Genomic DNA, 21,899 nt, shown 5'->3' with positions numbered 1-21,899 from the left:
TGAGGTCTCTGTGATGTAAGCCTAAAAGAATCATTTCTGGTCTGACAGAGAATACCCACATGCCTTGAAAACTTGAACGTGACCTCAGTCTGGGTGGTACCCAGGAATTTAAAATTTATTTATGTTGACATCCTCAGATTTTTTTCCATGAGGAAGCAGAGGCTTGCCTAGGAGAAAAGAAGAAAGCTGAAAGTCAAAGAAAAAGCAGAACATTGAGGTTTGAGAAAGCATACCAAGTCCCCTGTCAGCATTTAGACAAACAACCCGTCTTTGATTCACATTGGTCTTCTATGCCTGGTGCTTTGCTTCTCACATTGGCTAGTTGGAGAGACTTGCCCTTTGCCCAGCAGTGTTGTCCTGCTGAGAATGATGGTATGCATGTGGCTCCTGCCGTCAGCCCAGTGCAGACCTGCACAGGCATGGTACAGCCACAGCAGAAAGCCAGGCAGTGTTCTCCTATAGAGGTCATTGCCTTTTAAATGCCAGTTCCTGGTTCTGCTTTTGCTTCTATGTGCTTGCGATTAGTTGGGAACCCATGTGGAACCAGTATCTGAAAAACCAGCCATATCTTCCTCACTTGAGCTCACAAGGTTTTGGTTTTTTGGAGGGACAGGGCAGGGGAGTACCGGGGATTGAACTCGGAGCATTTGACCACTGAGCCACATCCCCAGTCCTTTTTTTTTTTTTTTTTTTTTGTATTTTATTTAGAGGAAATGGTCTCGCTGAGTTGCTTAGCACCTCACTTTTGCTGAGGCTGGATTTGAACTCCCTATCCTCCTGCCTAGCCTCCTGAGCTGCTGGGTCACAAGGTTTTGTGTAAAGAAAAATAATAGTATGCTTTTTGTTAGAAACTGTATTTAATATTCCCTATAAGATTTTTGCCTTAGAAATATAAATGATCTGTTTGGTTTGGTCAGTAAAATTATTCTCCCAGTCGTATCTGATTGTACAAATAAAGGCAGTAACAGTTTGCACTTCTGCAACAAACATTCCCACCCCAGGCACAATCCTAGTTCCCAGCAAATTCAACATTTCCTTCTTAGTGAGCCCACCAGCCTCTTCTGCTCCCTTACTGTTGGGAAATAGTGGCACGTCCCTGCTTTGCCATGAATCCCCCACTTGGAAATGGCTAAAGGAAGGAAATTGCCGGAGCACAGGCAGGAAGGGCTGTGGCATTATCTCTTTCCCAGGAATGAGCGAAGCTGCGTTGGAATGGGACAAAGGGGAAAGGGAAGTCAGAAGTCTCACTTCCAAGAGACCAGGACCCAGCCAGGGGGTTTTTCTTGCCACTGATTGCATGTCATTTAACCCTCACATGTACCAGGCCCCTCAAGAAGATTACCCCCACTTCTAGGTGAGTGCTTTATTGTTGGCCCCAGAGATGCTATCCTCACCATTGTCCTGTCTAACCTAGGCCTCTACTGATAGTCCCATAACCCTTTGCCTTTTCTGTAGTTACTGCTCTTTTACTTCTTTAATGCTTTCTCAAAAGTAGAGCTTTATTATCCTCTGGGGATTTTCTATATTTGTCCTTCAGGTCGGATCCTCTCTCATTCATTCACCCCTGTCCTTAGATATGCCAGAGAATGACAGAGCAAAGCACCAGAAATAAGAAGCAGTCAAAAATTCCCTACTTCTGAGAGTACTGCCCCATGGATTACTCATTGGTTACAAATTAATTACAAATGAGAATTCCCGCAGTCACTGTACCCTGGGGACCACACTTAACATCCTAGAGTGGGCTGACCTGAAACCATGTGCCTCTGGGTGATGGTACAGTAACAAGTACCCAGCCTCATCTACTCAACATACCCAGCAGAAATGTTAAACTTTCATCTGTTCACGGGAAACAGTGAATCCACTGAGCAGCTTTCTATAAGACAACCAAAGTAGACTCTTCAACACTGACAGTGACACCAAAGGCCAAAAGGCAGTGGACTATGCTTCATTAAAGAGGACTGGGGATATAGCTCAATGTTAGAGCACTTGCCTACCATGTGCAAGGCCTTGGGATCTATCAAGTTTTTTGGCTGTGATTGATATAAGATGTTGAGTTTATGTGGGAGAGCATTTTAGAAGATACATGCTAAAGTATTTAGAGGTAAAGTGACATGGTATATACAAATTCCTTAAAAATAACTCCACACTCTCCCTCCAGAAGTACATTTTTATATATAGAAATAAAAGGCATATGTGGCCAAATGTTAATAATTGATGGATCTAAGTGAAGAGTATTCAGATAGTGGTGTCTCTGTGCTTTCAACTTTTCTGTCAGTTTGATATTTCCCAAACTAGAAAGTTGAGGGAAATTTCTCACTAGATCATATTGCAGTTCTTTGGTTTGGTACTAGGGATTGAACCCAGAGTCCTTTACCACTGAGTATGTCCCAGCCCTACCTATCTATTTAATTTATACAGTACTGGGGATTGGACCTAGGGATACTTTACCACTGAGCAATACTCCCTCCCCAGCCCTTTCAAGATAGGGTATCATTGCCAAGGTTGGCCTCAAACTTGGAATCCTTCTGCCTCAGCTTCCTAAATTGCTGGAATTACAAGCATGCCCCACCATTCCAGGCCACATTAGAGTTCTTATACCAAGTGACTGATTTCTCATAGCCCTGCCAATTACCTCCTTAAGATTATAAAGCAAAGAAAACAAAAGACAGCTAAGAAGCTGATTAATACTGATGCCCATTTCTGTTATTATTATAAATTGGTGTGCCAAGAACCCTTTTTTTTTTTTTTGGTACTAGAGATTGAACTCAGAAGCACTCAATCACTGAGCAACAACTCTCTAGCCCAATTTTTTTAATTTTATTTAGAGCCAGAGTCTCTCCCTGAGTTGCTTAGCACCTTCCTATTGCTGAGTTTGGTTTTGAACTCGTGGTCCTCCTACCTTAACCTCCCAAGCTGCTGGGGTTACAGGCATGCGCCACCATGCCCATCAGGAAGCCTTCCTTTAGACCAGCTGCATGATAGGTCAACTCTAAAATGCTTTGTGGATCTGGGAAACATTTTTGTTTTAAAAATAGTTTCTTTTATTTTTCCTGAATGAGAAAAGATGAACTGGACATTTAAATTAAGAGAAAAAGTAGTTATTTATATTTTTCAAATACCTTTATTGAAATACATTTCTCTATACCCATTTAAATTCTATAGTTTTATTAAAGGATTTTCCCACCTATTACTCTGTCAGGAAACTTTAGTGTATTCAGACTTGTGCATCCATTGCCGCAATTTTAGGACCAGTATCTGGAAAACAAGCTGTGGCTTCCCACACAGTCTTTCCAATGGAGAATTTCATTTCTCCAGAAAGAAGTCCTGCACCCTTAGCCACAAGTAACTGTCAGCTCCCCAACTCCTCCTATTCCCTCTCTATCTTGGCAACATTTCATCTACTTTTGTCTGTATAGATTTGCCTGTTCTGGACATTGCATATAGATGGAATCATACCATATATGGTCCTTTGTGACTGTCTTCTTTCCCTTAGCATGTTTTCACAGTTCATCCATGTTGTAGCATGTGATGGTTCATTTATTTTTGTAGTCCATTAAGTAGTTTATCTTGTTGCCTTTGAAAGTAATTATTCCATTCCTTCTCTTTCTATCCACATAGACAAATGTAACAGTAAACATTCAGTCGTTCAATTTAATAAATGCATCTCATTTGCTTTAGTTAGGGGCAAACTGAGCAACTTGAATTTTCAACTTAAGGTTGGAATATCTTTTTTGTAATTCAAGGATATACATGCAAAGATAAAAGGCAGCTTGATGGGGCTGGGGTTGTGGCTCAGCGGTAGAGCACTCACCTAGCACGTGCGAGACCCTGGGTTCGATCCTCAGCACCACAGAAAAATAAATAAATTAAATAAAGGTATTGTGTCCAGCAAAAGCTAAAAAATAAATATGTTTTTTTTTAAAAAAAGACAGCTTGATAGTATTTTCCTCTCAGAAGAACTGAGTCAGGTTCCATCATCTGACATCCCTCAGAAACAGGAATGGGATGAACACTTGAATACCGTACCCCACTGTTAGTACACATCCTTGTGCATCCTTGAGTGGCATTTTTTGTATCACACATGTGAATCAGGCATTGCAGACACCTTATGTGTACCAAGGAAGACGGGAGAGGGGCCCCACTTTTTCCTAACACTTACCAAACTTAGGTTCTTTCCAAAAGGTCTAAACCAGGCAGATTAATAAACAGACAACACATTACCCCTTGTGGCAGCGGACTGAAACCCACTGCATTGGCCATTTCAGTAGAGTAGTAGACCAGTAGAGGTCTCCTGTTTATAGAGAGGGACATGACTGCCTCTTGGAGTATGATGCTAGGAATGAGCCTGCCCAACAAATCAGTTAACTTGTTCCAGAGAAAAAGTCCATTTCAGTGTCACTTGAGAATACCTAACCCCAAAGTTGTCCCAAAATGAAAGCTGTTGATCATAACAGAGACCAGGAGACTGTGCAGTTGGAGTACCTTGGTTGCTTTTGGTAAAAATCTTCATGTCTTATTGGCTATAATGGATGGTATTATCTAGCAACAGCTCTTCACTTAAGCCAAACCGAAGTCAGCCAGAATGACCTTGTCTTCCTCGACAGCGTCAGGTGAGAAGCCAGAACAGGGCAAAACAGACTTCTGCACTTATCACATGGAAGGAAGAGCTAGAAAGGGCTTTCTGTAATATATTGTTTCAGAAGAGGTAAGAGTCCAGGCCTTTTGCCACCAGGATAATCATATATGTTTCATTCCATGTTCCAAAGTTACAGAACTATTGAAATTGACTCAGACAGACTTAAATACCTTTCATTCCTGGATTGGCACAAGAGTGATAGAACTGAATAATAGCAGATTATTTTCTATTTGTATAAAAACTGACACTGCTGCTATTTGCCAGCTTTTATTTTCACCTTTTGGTGATAGATGTCACTTTTTTTGCTGGTATTGTATCAGCTTCAGTGGTAGGTGAGAGTTTAGTCAGCTTTTTTGCTGCTTTGACCAAAAGACCTGACCAGAACAATTGTAGAGAAGGAAAAGTTTATTTGAGGGCTCACGATTTCAGAGGTCTCCGTCCATTGACAGTGGCTCCATTTCTCCAGGCTCAAGGCGAGACTGAATATAATGGCAGAAGGATATGGCGGAGGGAAGCAGCTCACATGATGATCAGAAAGCAGAAAAAGAGACTCCACTTGTCAGATACAATATATACCCCAAAGCCATGCCCCCAATGCCCACCTCCCCCAGCCACACTCTACCTGCCTTCAGTTTCCACCCAATTAATCCCAATCAGGGGATTACTTTGCTGATTGGAGTAAAACTCTCCTCAAAAGCATTGTCTCACACAAGAGCTTTTGGGAACATTTCACATCCAAATCATACCAAGAGTCCTGACAGTTCTCAAGCCACAGGATGTTTTAGGAGCATTCTGGCATTTTGCTTTCCTATCCCAAAGTCCCTAGAGTTCTGTCAATACAGTGTTGGGAAATGAACAGAAGCTGAATAGTCTCCCTAATGTATCACTGAGTTCCAGTCCCTTTCCTTGAGTGATCTGATCTTGGGCTTTGGGAAGATGACGGACGTAGAGACTTACACAGGTAGTTAGTGAAACTGGCCCAGAGATTTGGGTTTTATTTCTCATTCTTGTGGATTTCAGCTAAATCCAGAAAGATAGCAGTAGCTCCAAGCAGAAGCACTCAGTGAGGAATTCTCATCTTGAGCTTTCTTCCTATCTGTCCAAGAGTGTCACCATTTCCAGACCCTTTGTATGTCTCTGGAAAATAGTTCATGTGTAAACTTCAAAAAGGTCCACTCTTGCTGGGCATAGTGGCACACGCCTGTAATCCCACAGTTTAGAAGGCTGAGGCCAGAGAATCGGAAATTCAGAGTCAGCCTCAGCAACTTAGTGAGACACTGAGTAACTCAGCAAGACCCTGTCTCTAAATAAAGTATAAAAAGGGATAGGGGGCTGGGGATGTGGCTCAAGCGGTAGCGCGCTCTCCTGGCATGCGTGCAGCCTCGGTTCGATCCTCAGCACCACATACCAACAAAGATGTTGTGTCCGCAGAGAACTAAAAAAAATAAATAAATATTTAAAAATTCTTAAAAAAAACAGGGCTGGGAATGTGGCTCAGGCAGTAGCGCGCCCACCCTGGATGCGTGCGACACAGGTTCGATCCTCAGCACCACATACCAACAAAGACGTTGTGTCCACTGAGAACTAAGAAATAAATATTTAAAAAAAAAAAAAGGGATAGGGATGTGGCTCAGTGATTAAGCACCCCTAGGTTCAAACCCCAGGAACCCCACCGCCAAAAAAAAAGGTTCACTCCTGCGTGGTGAACAGATACTAAGGAAACTGCATGCCTCTGCCAAAGAAATACTGTTTCAGATCATTTGCATCTTGGTGGTTATGCCAGTTCTGAGATGGGAGGCAGAGACCTGAACCCAGCTCCCTATATCAAGTCTGAGTAAAGGTCCAGAGTGCATCAGTACACACATGCTAACCCTGTTCTTACTGATCCACTATTAGAACTAGTTTTTCTGGCATGTCAGTTCGAGTACAGTGTTAAATCTCTTTGTTATGAGGGGGGAAATCATTTGGGTAAGTCCACCATCAAATTCCAGGGACTTAGGTCATTTAAAATATAAGGGTCATGTACCATGAGCAAGAAAAGAATGAGAAAGACATGGACTCTGTACAGGGAGCTTCAGGACAACCGGCAAAATAAGAATAGACCCCCTCCCTCGCCACCTCCAGTAACAGAAACTGGGGTGTGGTAGGCTCTCCAGAGTATTTTTTCCCCCAGCTGCATCGAGCACATGGGAGAATATAGTATCAGAAGCACTGAGTGAACTTGCAGTTCATTTCCTTTTTGGAGTACAACTTATCTATATAAGAAAAATATTTGGATTAAAAAGCCCCTCTTTTTTGTTGTTTGTTTGTTCATTGGTTTGTTGAGACAGCTAAATTCCCCAGACTGGTCCCCTCCTGAGATCCTGCCCCAGCTTGCCAAATAGCGGGATTTTAGGTGTACATGCCTGGCTGCTCCTCTTGTAGTCCCCAAAAGTCTGTGGGTACAGTATGCTTATATGTTGCTCTCTTTTCCATTAAATTTTCACTTTGAAGCCAAAGAATGATGCCTTATATTTTTTATGTCCAGTTCCAACCACAGTGTCTGATAGACATAAGAGCTCAGTTATCTCTATTGGTTGAATACAATGAGTGAATGAATGACTCTTAAATTCTTCCCCAAACCAAAAATTCTTTGCAGTGGGATGGTTGGGTGCCTGGGGTTAATTTTAAGAACTATGGGGAAAGATCATCCCACCCACCCTCATTGGCAGTTGGTAAACCCTACCAGCCTCTCCTTGTGCGAGTGCACTTTCCCAGCTTCCTTCCAGATCCGCTTGTAAACACAAAGCAGCAGCCCAGGGCAAGCAGATAGAGCAGTGTTCTCAGTATTCTCGCTACAGTGTGAATCCTGGGATGCAGGGCCTGTGCTGAGGGGCCTGGAACAAAGCAAACAAGTTACTATAGTATCTTCATGACAGACTGCACAGGATGGAGTTTGTCATTTAGTTACAATGAAGTTTGTTAAAATTCTATTTCTTGGGCTAAAAGAGAAGCAGAGTCTATTCTAGCAAATTATGATTGTAAACTTTGAACTCAGAAATGGAAAAGATGACCTGTCATTTTGCCTTCTCTGTTTCTTCTGCTTTTCTGAATTAATGAGTCTTTTTTGTACAAGGTCTTCATTGGGGTCTACTATTAGGACAGGTCATTGGGCTAGGTGTGGTGAGAAGGAATTGCTGAATATAATCATGCTAATTGATTTGATGGACAGCTGAACCAAATACACCAGGAAAGAAAACTTGGTCATAGTCTCCTTTCACCAGTGTGAACTACACTCAGCTCTGCTCTCTTGTGGCACAGAAGCTGGCTGGTTAGAGTGAAGCCCACTCTCCATGTCTTTGCATAGAATCTATGGCAGCAAAGTCATTAGCAGTTTGATATTCAGGAGAAGGTGATTAAGTGTTAGAAATGTCACAATTGAGACATTAGACATATCTTGGTAATCTCTGCACAGGTCTCTGTGATGTTCTGGGTGTAATCTGTGAGTGAGCAAATGCATGGTGTGTTTCCTTGAACTTTGACTTGTAGGGAAGGTGAGCATTCTCTTGAATGAAGTAGCATTGTTTTGGGGGTGGTCTGTCAAAGCTGACTTTCTGTCAATACCTTGCCCTATGGCTCCGGATCCAGAACAAAGAGAAATCAGTGGTTCTGATGATCTGGAACTGCACTGGTCCTAGTAACAACAGAGAAAGAGATCCATATCCCCAGGGAATCCTGACTTCCTCCCTCCCAGCTGCCAAATGCCCTAAGGAAACCACTGCTGATTTACTCTTTTCTAGGTAGCTGCATCCTCAGAGAGAGAGGCCCATTACAGGGCTTCTGTCCAAAGCCAACTCACCGCCCTAGGTTCCAGAAGGCCTGATAGATGTACCCTAGTGAGAGAGGGGCAGAGTTGTGGCAGATCTGCCCTCCTGAAACGTGGATTGATGCCAGGATTATGCCTCTTAACCCCACATACCAGATTCTAGGAAGAAGCTGCTGTCTCTTGGTTGGGATGAGACCCCTGCTGTATGTTGGCCACCACTATCGATGCATCATTCAGTTTGTTTAGATGCAATTAAAGATAGGTTATTTTGTTTTAGAGAATAGCAAGTTAGGATATCATAAACCATGTTAATGAACCCAGTGAAGGCAGATCTGGAAGCTTTCCCCCAAAGCATAGTATCGCAAATGACATTCTGCTGATGTTTAGTAGTGAACAGTGCAAAAAGAGATTATGGCTTTTTTCCTTTTCTGGAAACCCCCTCACTGCTTGCAACCTAGTATCATTTTCTCCTAGACTTCTCAAAGTGATTTGTCCAAAGATGAAACAGCCTAGGAATGCCATCAAAGGTGTAGGCCAAGGGGTGAGAGTTTATATAGCCTGAGTGTTGCCCACGGTAAAATGGGGAGCCCTGAGCTCAGATTGTGGTTCAGTGAAAGAACACTTGCCTAGCATGTGTGAGACACTGGGTTCCATTCTCAGCACCATATTTAAAAAAAAAAAAAAAAAAAAAAAAAAAAAAAAGAAGGAGAAGGAGAAGAAGAAATAAAGATATAAAATTTTTTAAAAAATGAGGATCCCTGGGATGTTGAGAGTGGGTAGGAGAATAAACATGGACATTATTCCTCTTAAAACTCCCAGTTTAGAAGTGCTCTTGAACACCTGTTATTTCCCAACAATTGGTTCTATGATCCAGGGGGCATCATTAATTGTGTTAAGTGCCCATTATCTGCAGAACAACAGCCACACAGAACAGGGAGGTTTAGAGACACAGGAACTTAAATATCCACAAAGAAAGAGATTACATGAGGAAAATCATAAAGCAAAATGTGACCAGGATTTCAAGCACAGGGAGTTTATTTGGGAAGTGATGGTAGAAAGCAAGAGTGAGGGGCAGGAAGACCAAGACAAAGAAGCAAGAAAAACCAGTACACGCCTGTGTTTTCAAGGCCATGGGGCCACCACCAAAACTTCTGAGAAGTATTTAATCTCCCAGAATTGCCTGGGAGGAGATAGGTGGCTGGGCCATTTAACCACATGTCCAGGCCGAGCTTGTAACATGCAGGCAGAGGGTGGCACCCACCTATAATCCCAGTGACCCAGAAAGCTGAGGCAGGAAGAGCATAAGTTCCAGTCCAGCCTGGGCAACTTAGCAAGACCCTTCCTCAAAAAAAAAAAAAAATATATATATATATATATATATATATATATATATATCTGGGGATGTGGCTTAGTAGTTACTGGGTTCAATCCCCAGTACCCAAAACAAAGAAGCATGGCAGGGAGAATCAGAGGCGGCTCTGTGGCCAGCTCAGTAAAGCTTCTAGGTGTGTGCATTTGATGGAATGTTGTTGACAGTTTGGCTTTCCCATAACTGTGCAATCAGCTGCAGCTGAAGTGAGAGCCCCAACTGTCTGCTTCAGAAGGATCAGTCCTACCAGATGAAGAGAACCAGGGAGTGAGGGAAACACCACCAGCATCTGACCCAGAGATCAGAGAAGGCTTTGGGAAGGCTTCCAGGAAGAATTGGCTTCTAAGAGGAGGTAGAACTAGGTGGATGAAAGAAGGCAGGTCGAGATGAACTGCAAGTTCAGGACTGTAAAGCATAAGTAACAAGGGCAGATATGACCAGAGAAGGTCGAGATGGACTTCACAAGTTTAGACTTTATTGTAAGAGCAGTACGGGGTCAGGGAAGAGATATAAGCAGAAAGACAGGATAAGTTTGGGGTTTTAGAAAATTTGTCCTAAAAACAGCGTATCAGTAGATGCCAGGTTAGGGCAACTGAATAAGCGGTGGGACAAAACAAAACCAGGAAGACCAGTGAAGAGGCCAAATTATCCAGGTAAAAGAGAGCCAGAACAGTAGCAGGGGAAGGGGAAAGTGAAAGATTTGAAACATTAAATTTCCATATCCCAGGGATGTTGCTTGGTGGTAGAGCACTCACCTAGCATGGGTGAGGCCCCAGGTTTAATCCTAGCACCGGAAAGGAGGGAGGAATTTCTATATCCCCACTCTGCTGTGCTTGCAATAAAATTGTGTGTATGTGTAGGTTGTCATAAGGAATAAGTTATCTGGGAAATAAAAGTTGAGAAATGCATTGAAAGCTCATAAAGAGCAATTTGGAGTTATCTTAAGCAAAGTAAAATGGCTGTCAAAAAATCTCTAGCAACTTTTTATATTAGAGGCAAGACAGGGCAGTAAACTACACTGAGTCCAGGAAACCTCACTTCTCCTGGGTCCATATTTTCTATTGATTTGACCTTTGTTCTATCATTTAACCCATCTGAACTTTGTTTATTTGTCCAGCTTTGTTAACACAAGGGTGATAGTGCGGGCCTGTTCTGAGTTGAGCTTAAGCTCAGCATGAGTGGGGCGTGACCACGAGGGAAGCTGACATCCTCTGGACCAAGGTTAATAGAATGAGAATGTTTAGGGCAGTTGTTTGGCCTCAGAAGTCTTGTGTTTAGTCTGTAACTGTCCTGTTGGCTCTCGCCGGGGTACATGTGGGGTTTCATAATGGGTTGGAGGGGATACTAGGTCTAACTCAGGGCTCATGATGCACTGTCCCAGGCTGTAATGAGGGTCAGATGAAACAATGGCTGTGAAAGCACTGAGAGACTGAGCACTGTGATATTACTCATAGGTTTTTTGAATATTTATTCAATTCACTTTATTTTATTTATTTATTTATTTTTGTGGTGCTGGGGATTGAACCCAGTTCCTTATGCATGCAAGGCAAACACTCTACCAACTGAGCCATATCCCCAGCCCAGGTCATAGTTTTTAAATGTTTTAACTCTTGCATATCTCCATGAGGCAGAAAATAATTTCCAATTTTCTACCTGCTGGTAGATAACTTGTTTTAGTTTTATAAAAAGACCAAAAGCTATGTTTCTTCCATAGTTCCTTCCCCACCCCACCCCCGAACCACCTTCTTACAAAGTAGCTACCCTCTGTTTTTCTTATTTTATCTAATACATGTAACATTGACTAGAAACATTTGACCTGCCAAGGCTTGAATTGGGCATGTGGGGTTTCTCCCTCAGCCCTTGATAGCATCACCAGCAACCAGAGCACAGGATGTACGTTCCCTGCTTTCGGGTGAGATGTTCTCCACACTCCTGGGAAAAACCAGGCCCGACTCATAGGGTTGAAAGGCAAGTGACTTTAGATCCCTTTTATGGTACTGTGACTTCTTGCCCATCAGTGCTGGCAACTGGTTCTTACTCTTGAAAGAGTCCCCTGGGGCTTTAGAGCACAATAATGACAGTGACTCAGTAGCCAACATTTGTGGTACCTTGACCCTGTCCTGGGTGCTATTTTAGCCCCTTGCTTAGAAGATACCACAGCTCATGAGTAAGCATTCACTTTGTCCCTTAGGAAACCAAGGTACATACACTTAATAACCAGCCTCTAGTCATTCAAGCAGAGCTGGAATTTGGACCTGAGCATGTGACTCCAAGGCCTTGCCTGAGTCCCACCATTCTCCTCCCTCTTTGCAAGCAGAGACCTGCCACACCAAGTACACAGAGGTCTGAAAAGGTTAGGGTTTCCTGTCTGCAGTGCCTCAGAGCAGTCAGAGATGTTAGGCAGGAAAAGCACATTAGAATTCTGCTCCACTTACACTGTTCTTCACACCAGGAAGGAAATACCCTAGTGTGAACATGGATTCCAGTAAGATAAATGCCTCCAATCCAGGGAGCCCTGTGCCCAACAGAAAATCTTAATCAAATGAACAGAGTTTTTAGCTAGGCACAGCAACAACTGCCTGGGCAATTTAGTGAGACCCTGTCTCAAAATAACAGTAAAAGACTGGGGTAGAGCAACCCTGGGTTCAACCCCAGTACTGTTAAAATAAATTTTTAAAGAGAGAGAGAGGCATCAGAGTTTTTACATGTTTCATGTTTTCTCTTTCCTTAGGTTAAAAAGATCAAGTGGCATGAGCAGCCTTTTGGGGAAAATTGGATCCAAGAAGCAGAAAATGAGCACCCTTGAGAAGTCCAAATTGGACTGGGAGAACTTCAAGGAGGAGGAAGGGATAGGAGAAGAACTCGCCATCCATAATCGAGGGAAAGAGGGGTAAGAAGGAGTGGATTGGATTCCTTTGACCTCCACAGAACTCTGGATGAGTTATTGCAGACACTCTGCCCAGCCTCAGCAAGCAGGAACTTTTCATGGTGAAGCCAAAAATGTGCTTTGATTTGTCAAGTGGCACTCTGCTAACGTAGGGCAGGTCTCTGAGGAAGCCACCAGGGTGAAGGGAAGGAAGGAGGGTGTGCTGGCAGCACTGCTCTGGGCCAGTCACATCTGCCAAGCTGAATTTGCTAAATCATAGCTCCAGTGAACTCCAAGTCACAGGGTTTATTCACATGGTCAGATCTGGCTCATGGCCGCAATATTGGCCTAGTCTGGACCATTGAGCCTTCTGGGAAAATAGTCATTCAAATGCTTCAAAAGCAGAGCCAACAGAGAGTATTTAGGTGTTGTCACATTATTTTGAGGTTTTTTGTTCAGTTTGGTTTCGGTTTGGTTCTTGTCATTGTGGCCCTAGGTGGGGCTTCACCCTCACCTGTATGAGGCACAGATTCTCAGACAGCATTCCAGGCCTCCTCTTGAACCCCTCTCTCTTCACTTTGGAATACTGAGAGGGTGTCTGTGAACTATTTATTCAGTTGTAAAAGGGTCCCTTGCTTGTCACATTACTTTTCCTGATAATTGGATTTTAAAATGAGAAAGAAATGGGGTTCCACAAGGAACATAGTTACAGTAGCCCCAGGTCAACATTCCCCACCCCTTACAGTGAAAGTGTTGATTGGCCTCTCCTACAGCTGGGGGTGCTCATCAGCCCCACCCTCACCAGTATGATCTCTGTCAGCACAGGAGGTAAGATGGAGGCTCATGTCCTTCACTGATAAAATTGGGATAATGATACCACTCCACCATGTGGTTGTGAGGATCTCATGAAATAACACATGTAAATACCTGCATTAAGTACAAATTATTCAGGTTATTAATAATTAAGACATGTGGTGGGGGTTGGGTGGAGCCATATTTCTAAAATAGTCCTCAACATTTTTTGAATGAGTCTGAAAGCCAACCAATATGTTTTAAAATAAAAAAGTGTAAATGATTTTGTAAGCTTGTCCAGGGATCAGATCCAGGTCAGTGTGTTTAAGTGGAAAGCCTTAGTACAGAGGCAGGGGCACCAGCACTCCCCGGGGAAGGCCTGGTTGGAGTGAAGACAGAAATTGGTGTGGCTCTGACATCCGCCCAAACCTTTTCTCTCTGGTTCAGCTCTAATGACTCAGCTCCCTGCTATTCACTTTTCTTTTCCCCTCTTGTTCACGTTTGCACAAGGATCTTAAGCTATATTTCCATGCTTCTCTTGAGTATTGATTATATGGGTTGGACATTGTTCACTCTGCTCAAGCCAACAGAGGTCTTATAAAAGTAAGGAATGGCACTATTGAAAATAAGGGAAAGTTAATAAAAGAAAACAGGATTAAAAAGGACATCTTCCCAATAAGGACTTTTTCAGGTAGTGGAAAAAATAAATTAGGGAACAATTAATAGCATGCCACTGTTTTTAATTATATTTTTTATGTATGTATGTATGTATGTATATGGTGCTGAGGATTGAACCCAGTGCCTCACGCATGTGAGGCACATTCTATACCTCCGAGCCATGACCCTAGCCCCTAGCATGCCACTTTTATGTTCTGCTTTTCCCTCCTATGTCTGAGGCTCTTCTCCCCCCAACTACCACGACTAGATGATTCCAGAGGTCTGATTGTATTTTTCCAGTGCAGATCTGTGACTTCTGTACTCTGCCTTGGCTCTTCATGCCTGCCTTCATCAGTGCACAGCTAACACCTCCGCTTACTAACCTTTCTCAATTCCTGCAGGCAGATTATGGAAGCCTGACTCCTACTCCAGGGAAGGGATTACAGCTCTGAGGCCCACTTTAGCTAAGCCTGAGAATGCCTTAGAACATTTCCCAAAGTTCAGGCAATAAAGCCACCCTGGATAGAACTGCTTTTGAATTGAGTCTAGAATAGGCATATCAGAAATACCTATATCTTTCAATCACTCCTCAAGGGATTCTAATGCGCAGCTGGGGTTCACAATCACTAGACCAGAGAATCAAAATAATAGAGCCGAGAGCCAGACAACCAGTTGCTGGCCAAGCCTTCCCAGCACACACACAGCTAGAGAGCCAGCTTCAAAGTAGGTAATGTTGAGATGTGTGAACAGTACCAGCACTGAAAAGAGGGAGAGATGTTGACAAAATGAGCATACTGAGCCAGGTACAATGGCCTATGCCTATAATACTAACTGCTTGAGAAGTTGAGGCAGGAAGATGCAAGTTTGAAGACAGCCTGGGCAACTTAGCAAGATTTGTCTCAATATAAAAAATAAAAAGATCTAGGCATGTAGCTCAGTGGTAGAGCACCCCAGGTTCAATCTCTAGTTCTGGGGCGGGCGGGGGGAATGTATATACTGAAATTTCTAGAATAAGAACAGTATATATAATTTCTGAGTAAGGAATGGAATGTTGTATTTTTTTTAAGTAATCAAAGAAGATACATATATTTAAATTAAAAAAAAAAAAAAAAAAGAGTTACAGAACCAGGCCAGGCACAGTAGTGCATGTCTGTAATCCCAGCTACTTGGGAGACTGATACTGGAGGATTACAAGTTCAAGCCTGGGAAACCCTGTATCAAAATAAAAAGGGCTGGGATATAACACACTGGTAGACCATTTGCATAGCATATGGGTGGTCCTGGGTTCATAGTACTGGGGGAAGAAAGAAAGAAAGCTGAACACAGTGGTGCATGCCTATAACCCCAGCAGCTCAGGAGTCCAAGGTAGAAGGATTACAAGTTCAAAGCCAGCCTTAGCAACTTAGGCCCTAAGCAATTTAGTGAGACCCTGTCTCAAAAAAAAAAAAAAAAAATGGCTTGGGCCAGGCGTGGTGGTGCACACCTGTAATCCCAATGGCTGAAATGCTGAGATAGGAGAATTTCGAGTTCAAAGCCAGCCTCAGCAAAAGCAAGGCATTAAGCAACTCAGTGAGACCCTGTCTTTCAGTAAAATACAAAATAGGCCTGGGGATGTGGCTCAGTGATTGAGTGCCCTTGGATTCAATCCCCAATACCAAAAAGAGGAAGGAGGAAGGAGGGAAAGGAAAAAAAAGGCAGGACAAAGAGGGAAGCACACAATAGAATGGTAGGTTTAAGACTAAATTTATTAATATTTTAATTAAGTAAACTAAATGCTCTAATTAAATAACAGAAATTAACAGATTAAATTTTAAAAACCAGGCTGGGGATATAGCTCAGTTTTTAGAAGGCTTGCCTTGCATGCACAAGGCCCTGGTTCAATCCTCAGCACCACAAAATAAATAAATAAATAGATAGATAAATTTTAAAAACCCAGCAAACTGTTTGGTGTTTTAAAGACATTTGCCCCAAATATAGTATGTAGGACTATTGAAAATTTAAAGATGGAGAAAATAAATCATGCAAATATTAATCATGAGAAAGCTGGTGTAGCCATAGTAATATTAGACAAAATAGATTTTAGGTAAAAAACATTACCAGAAATAAAGGAGTCTCTTTGTGATAAAAACATCCACTTCTTCTGGGAAACATAACAGTTTAAATTGGAGTGTGCCATTTGGCATTACCTCCTGAAGCTCCACATAGTCATTTCCCTGTAATTCTGCAGTTCTATTCCTAACTTATTCCCCAACAGAAAATCAGTTATATATTCTCTAAAAGACACACGTGACTATGCAAGTAAAATGTGATCTCTTCACTCTATGGGATGCTATTCAGCAATGGAAATGAACATGGATAAATTACAATAACATAAAAGCAAAAAGAGCTTTATGATTCCATTTAGGTGATGGTCAAAAACAGGCAAAAGCTATATGTTCATTAGGTCAGTTGGTGAAAGAAGCAAGTCACAAAAGAATACACCCAGTGCAATTCTGTTTACATCAGATTCGGAAGGAGGCACAACTAAGCTTTAATCTTGAAGAAACAAAAAAACTTGAAAGCAAGAAAATGAGGTCCCAAGTCCTGCACAAGCTTATCACACCTGGTTAGTTTGGAGGTGTGGGTAGGAGTTGTGCAGGGGCCTCCTCAAGGCAGGCAGCCTTTTACCCCTTGACTCAGTGACATCCATGTCGGCACTTGTTTTATGATGATTCATTGGCCTTACTCTGTGGGGCAGCGGGATGGGGTGCTAGAGACTGAACCTAGGGTCATGGACATGGTAGACAAGAGCTCTACCACTATGCTATATCCTGGGCCCCCTTTATTTTATTTGGTTATCTCAACCTCCTGAGTAGCTGGGATTACAGGCAAGCACCACCACACCCAGCTGCCTCGCCCATTTCATGAACTCTTCTATTCATGGGTTATATTTACAATAAATAGATTTCAAATCTTGGCCCTGCCACCCACCTGCCATGGGTACTACTAGCCCCAGTTTCTTCATCAAAAAAGTGGAAATTCTTTAATATAACTCTCAGGATCCTTGTGGGAATTAAGTAAGTTGGGAAAATGCCTGGCATGTTTATAAATAGAAGCTCCCTCTCTTTCTCTGGCCTCTAGTCCTCTGCTCAAATTTCTTTTCCCACCTGCCATTACTGATCACACCAAGACTCAGGCCTTCCTGGAAAGCTAGATGCTTCATCCATTTAATTCTCTGCCAACTCTTCAGGAATTTTTTCCACATCAGTAAGAAGTAGAGCTTTGAGATATCTTCTTTTACTCTCCCTGACTGGCTTTTCTCTCTTTGCTGAGCTTTTCAACTTGGGGATCTGGGCCCTGAGCAGCCATTTCTTCTCCCCAGGGAAGCTCACTTTCAAGTTTCAAGACTTGGCTACCATTTTCTGCTGATGGATTAAAAAGCACACTATCGCCTCCCTTGACTGGTATCTCCTCCCCTGACTGCTCCTCTGAGCTCCAGACTGAGGTGGCACCTCCATATGATGTCCAATGCACATATCAGTGTCCAGAACCAAATACTTGGTCTCTCTCCATAAATGAACTCCCTCCCTCAGACTTCTCAGAAAAATGCCACCATCACTGTCCAGCTACTGTTAGAAGAAAACTGGGTCATCGTCCCCTATTTCTTATTTTCACCACACCCAGCAAGTCTAGTTGGTGCTTCTGTCCCACCAAAGTATTTCAGCCCATCCTTCTTTGCGGATCTCCCCCCAACCCAGTGTCAGCTAAAGATCCCTGATCTGTCCCGCTGCCTCTTCCTTGGCCTTTTCATCCCTTCTCCCCCTGCTGCTGAAATGATTGTTTAAAAATAGAGACCATTTTCATCTCCCTGCAGAAAGCCCTGCAGTAGCACTTCCAATCAGGGTTTGCCTCTTTGGCCAGACCCTCCCTGAGCCTTTCCCTGCCCACTTCTGCCCTCTTCTCCCCTGCTTGCTGGAACTTGGCCTTACTGCTCCCCTGTAGCACTCCTCCCCCAGAAGGCTTTGGTTTGCCATCCAAGACTTGACTCGGACACCACTCTCTAGAATAGCCCTATGCCCCCTCAATCACATCACCCCCTTTATTTTTTCCCATTGCATTTATTGGCTAATTCATGTTGTTTTTTGATTCATTTTTAGTAACCCTCCAGAGCAGGATCTTGTTCCCAACTCTGCACCAGCACCCAGAACAGTCCCCATCCCAGAGCAGGTGCTGCACCATTGTGGTATCTAAATGCCTGTTTCGCTAGCTAGTAAATAGCCGTGACTTTGTTTGGCGGCCTAATAGGATTAGCACTAGCCACCCAGAAAAGATGGGCATAATACATCAGAATGATGTCTCCACCCAGGCACCTTTTTCAGTCAGCAATTTGGTTGAAATGCCTGTGCCAGAGCCAGTTGTCTGCCCAGCAAGGAATTTCTGCTTTTTCTCTGAGCCTCAGCCTCTGGGCCCATGCAGCACTCCAGACAGTGTCAGCAGACCCCCCTGGGTGTTGAGTGTGGTTTCCTCTAGGCCGCACACGAGTTTCCTGGTGGTGTTCAGCAGCAGCAGTTCAGTATCTGCCAATGCCAAGGCAGAGGCCAGCCGGCTTAGGGGAGGGGACCGATGAATGCACAGAAAGAAGAAAAACAAGATCTTGGTCATTACTGCTGCTATCCGTCCAGTCAATTTGAAGGTAAAGGAGCTTGTGATTGGAAGCCAGGTGTCTATGATTCAGAGAGGACTGAAAAAGAAGGCACCAGTGAAAATAATTATTTCTCCAAAGAATCTATCTCCATGACCCCCAGGAGTCCTCTTCTAGAGCCACACAGCCGTGAGGTGGTACAGGAAGAAAGCAGTAGAGAAGAAACTGAATTAAAACCATCGCCTTCTGAGTCTGGCCCTCAGAATGTTTGTGAGTTAGGTCCTGGGTCGGTGTGGGCATGCCTGTGCCATATTGGGCAGTTTGCTTCTTTCAGTTGCATTTCTCAGGGCAGAAAATTCTCAGTACATCAATCCCAGAGCTTTATTCTAGGAACTGAAGTTTACCCCCTTTCATCCCATGTTTGTGGTGCCCCCCCCCCGCCCCAATGCTTACTTGGGGAACTGAATGCTGGCTCTGCTTGGACAGCCTAATATTGATGCAGCCCTGCCAGGTAGCGCACACCTATAATCCCAGCCACTCTGGAGGCTGAGGCAGAAGGATCACAAGCCAGCCTGAGTAACTTAGAAAATAAAAAAGAAAAAGGGATGGAGATGTAGCTCAGTGGTAAAGCACTTGCCTAGCATTCATGAGGTCCTGGGTTCAATCCCTAGTACCACAAAACAATAATGATGATGATGATGATAATAACACAATTCCCTGTCAGTTACCTCTGCGTGCTTCAGGTTGCCCTACGTTCCCCATGCTCCTCCTCCTGACCAGTGTGCAGTAATAGGATGACCATATGACAGAGATTTCAGAGATCATCTTGCCATTGCCCCCAGCTCTGCCCACCCTTAAAGCTCACTGATCCCAAGAAGGGTGGGTTCCCAGACAGGAGATACCAACATCTTCCCTGGGAGCATGCCTTCTCTCTTATTCACATTCCCATGTCTCTCTCCCTCCCCATTATCCTGGATTTCAGGGAAATCGTGGCAGAAAAGTAATTTGGGTTAGAAGATTGAAAAGATGTCAGAGCCTGTTGAGTCTAACCTGGTTTTAAAAGGAAAAACTAGAAACCCCTTAGGTTCTTGATACTATTAACATATTTTGTTAATGAAAATAAAGAGCTGTCACTTCTTAAATGGGCCACAAAGACAAAAACAGCAGGAAAGGATGATGCGCCCCTACCCTAGGCTTCCCTATGGACTGGGCTTAATCAGGCTGACCCCCAGGAGGACTGGGCGTAGCCCCAAAAAACACCAAGACCGAAAATGTGCAGAAGCCAGGATTCCTGTTGCATCGTCAGACGGCGGGTCTGTTCTGGGACTGTGACCCACTTAAAATGCCTGAAAACTCTTGAGGCCTAGGTGAAGTGAAATAGGTGAACACACAGGCGGCTTCCCAAGAGCCCTTGCCCTTTCTGGAGCGTTCACTGTCTGAGTTCGGTGCCGGCTGCCCAGGTTCTGAGGCCATTTAACAGGGCAGTAAAGTCAGAAATGGGAAGCAAGAATCCTGGAGCCCAGAACAACTAGCATAGCTGTTTTTTCATTTTATTGTTTACAAAGCACAATTCACAGTTTTATTGTTTTGTCAAAGACATATTGTCATTTTTACTCCTGTTTCTCCAAGAAGAAAAAATAAGGCACAGAAAATTAAGTATCTTGCCCAAAAGTACAGAGTCAGCCATGGAAGCACCTTTCCTGTCTCTTGGCCGTGGGGGAGTCGTGTCTGATAGAAGTTTTCTTCATGGTCAGCTTTTGGCAGTAAACCAAGGCTGTCACAGATCCTGTTAGCAGCTGCTGATAGCTGTGGACAGGGGAATCAAGTCGCCCGCCTTGATGGCCTTTGTCTGGCTCGCCCTTGAGAATTCAGCTGCATCCTGCACATGTGCCCCTCACTGCTGCCTGAGCCTTCCCTAAGCCTCAATTCTGCCTGTACCCGCCTGTTTCATGCCCATCCTGTTTCATGCCCATTTCACTCAATGGTCTCAAGGCGGCTGGACCCAGCACAGCTTCCAGGAACCCTCAGTGGGGGATATCACTTCCTCTTTAAAGGAAAGTCAGGGAGAAGACCACAAATGCTCAAAACCTCAGACTTCCTCCTCCTTCCCCTTCCTGATCTCTCAGCCAGATAGCCCTGGGAGTTCTCTTGAAACCCTCCCTCTGTTCCCCTTGCTCCCGCAGACGTTGGCAGCATAGCAATCTCTTGCTGAGGATCATCCCTCTGCACATGGATGGCTCTTCTGCCAGGGCAGTTAAAACACTTTATCCTCAAGACCCTGACTCCCATGTAGCCAGCTTCCCTCAGGCCCATGGTGCAGGTGTGGTTGGTTGCATCAGGAGGAAGGCCTTGGTCTGTTTTTGTTAGCAGCCACCTCTTGTGAACCTTGGTCTTTTAGCGATAGATAGAAGTGAGTTATTTAGTTGTGTGATTACTCTTCACCACTCCAGGCTCTCTACTTTCTTGTGATTAGAAGTCCACAGTATCTGCAGCTTTCCTCCCTACGAGGTATCTAAAATTTAAATTTAACTGGGCATCTTATATTTTCAACGCTCTGACAACGTTGAGCCTGGGGCTTATGTCAAGCTTAACAGTGGCCCTGCCCTAGTGTTTCCAGCCGTTATAGCCTTGTTGACAGTTTTAACACAGCACCTCAGTTCCTGATCCAGCCCAGGTGGTGGCTACTAGTTGCTCATAGCACACATCCCAACTTGGGCCATCTGTTGTCCTCTAGAACCCTGATGGAAGCTGGCTTCTTAAAATGATGGTGGCAGCACTAGCTACCATTTTATTGGGTACCTGCTCTGTGCCAAGCATTGTGTGTATACTTTTTCTTGAGTCCTATCAGCAGCCCTTCAGAGTAGAGAGGATTTGTCTCTTATGTGTCTTGCCCAGAGTCACACAGCTAATGAGTGACAAGACTCACAGTCAGCTTCTTCTGGACTCAGAGCCTGCAGTTTCTGGCCAGCGTTTGGTACTAGATGTAGAGTTAATGACCACAGATGTGACTGGTTAGCAGGTAGGATGGACCTCGCTTCACAGGATGCTGTGGGGAGGGAAAGCAAAGCAAAGCTTGAACTCAGCAAAGGAGCACAGGTTTCTGAACCTAGTAACATTCTCACATAAATGTAACAACCTTGTAGCCACAGATGC

General features: G+C 43.8%; 1 protein-coding gene across 2 annotated transcripts in view; it reads left to right on the top strand.

The window, feature by feature from the left end:
* Positions 1 to 21,899, top strand: part of Cfdp1 (craniofacial development protein 1) — a 111,073-nt gene that overhangs the window by 87,835 nt on the left and 1,339 nt on the right. For both annotated transcript variants that reach the window (XM_013366564.4, XM_005318435.5), the window contains exon 6: positions 12,542 to 12,700. In XM_013366564.4, coding sequence (XP_013222018.1) covers positions 12,542 to 12,700 — 159 coding nt within the window. The remainder of the gene's footprint in view (positions 1 to 12,541; positions 12,701 to 21,899) is intronic.

The sequence above is a fragment of the Ictidomys tridecemlineatus genome, chromosome 15 (genome assembly GCF_052094955.1).
Source record: "Ictidomys tridecemlineatus isolate mIctTri1 chromosome 15, mIctTri1.hap1, whole genome shotgun sequence".
NCBI lineage: Eukaryota > Metazoa > Chordata > Mammalia > Rodentia > Sciuridae > Ictidomys > Ictidomys tridecemlineatus.
The sequence above is the reverse complement of the archived record's forward strand: the minus strand, read 5'-3'. Positions and strand labels throughout refer to the sequence as shown.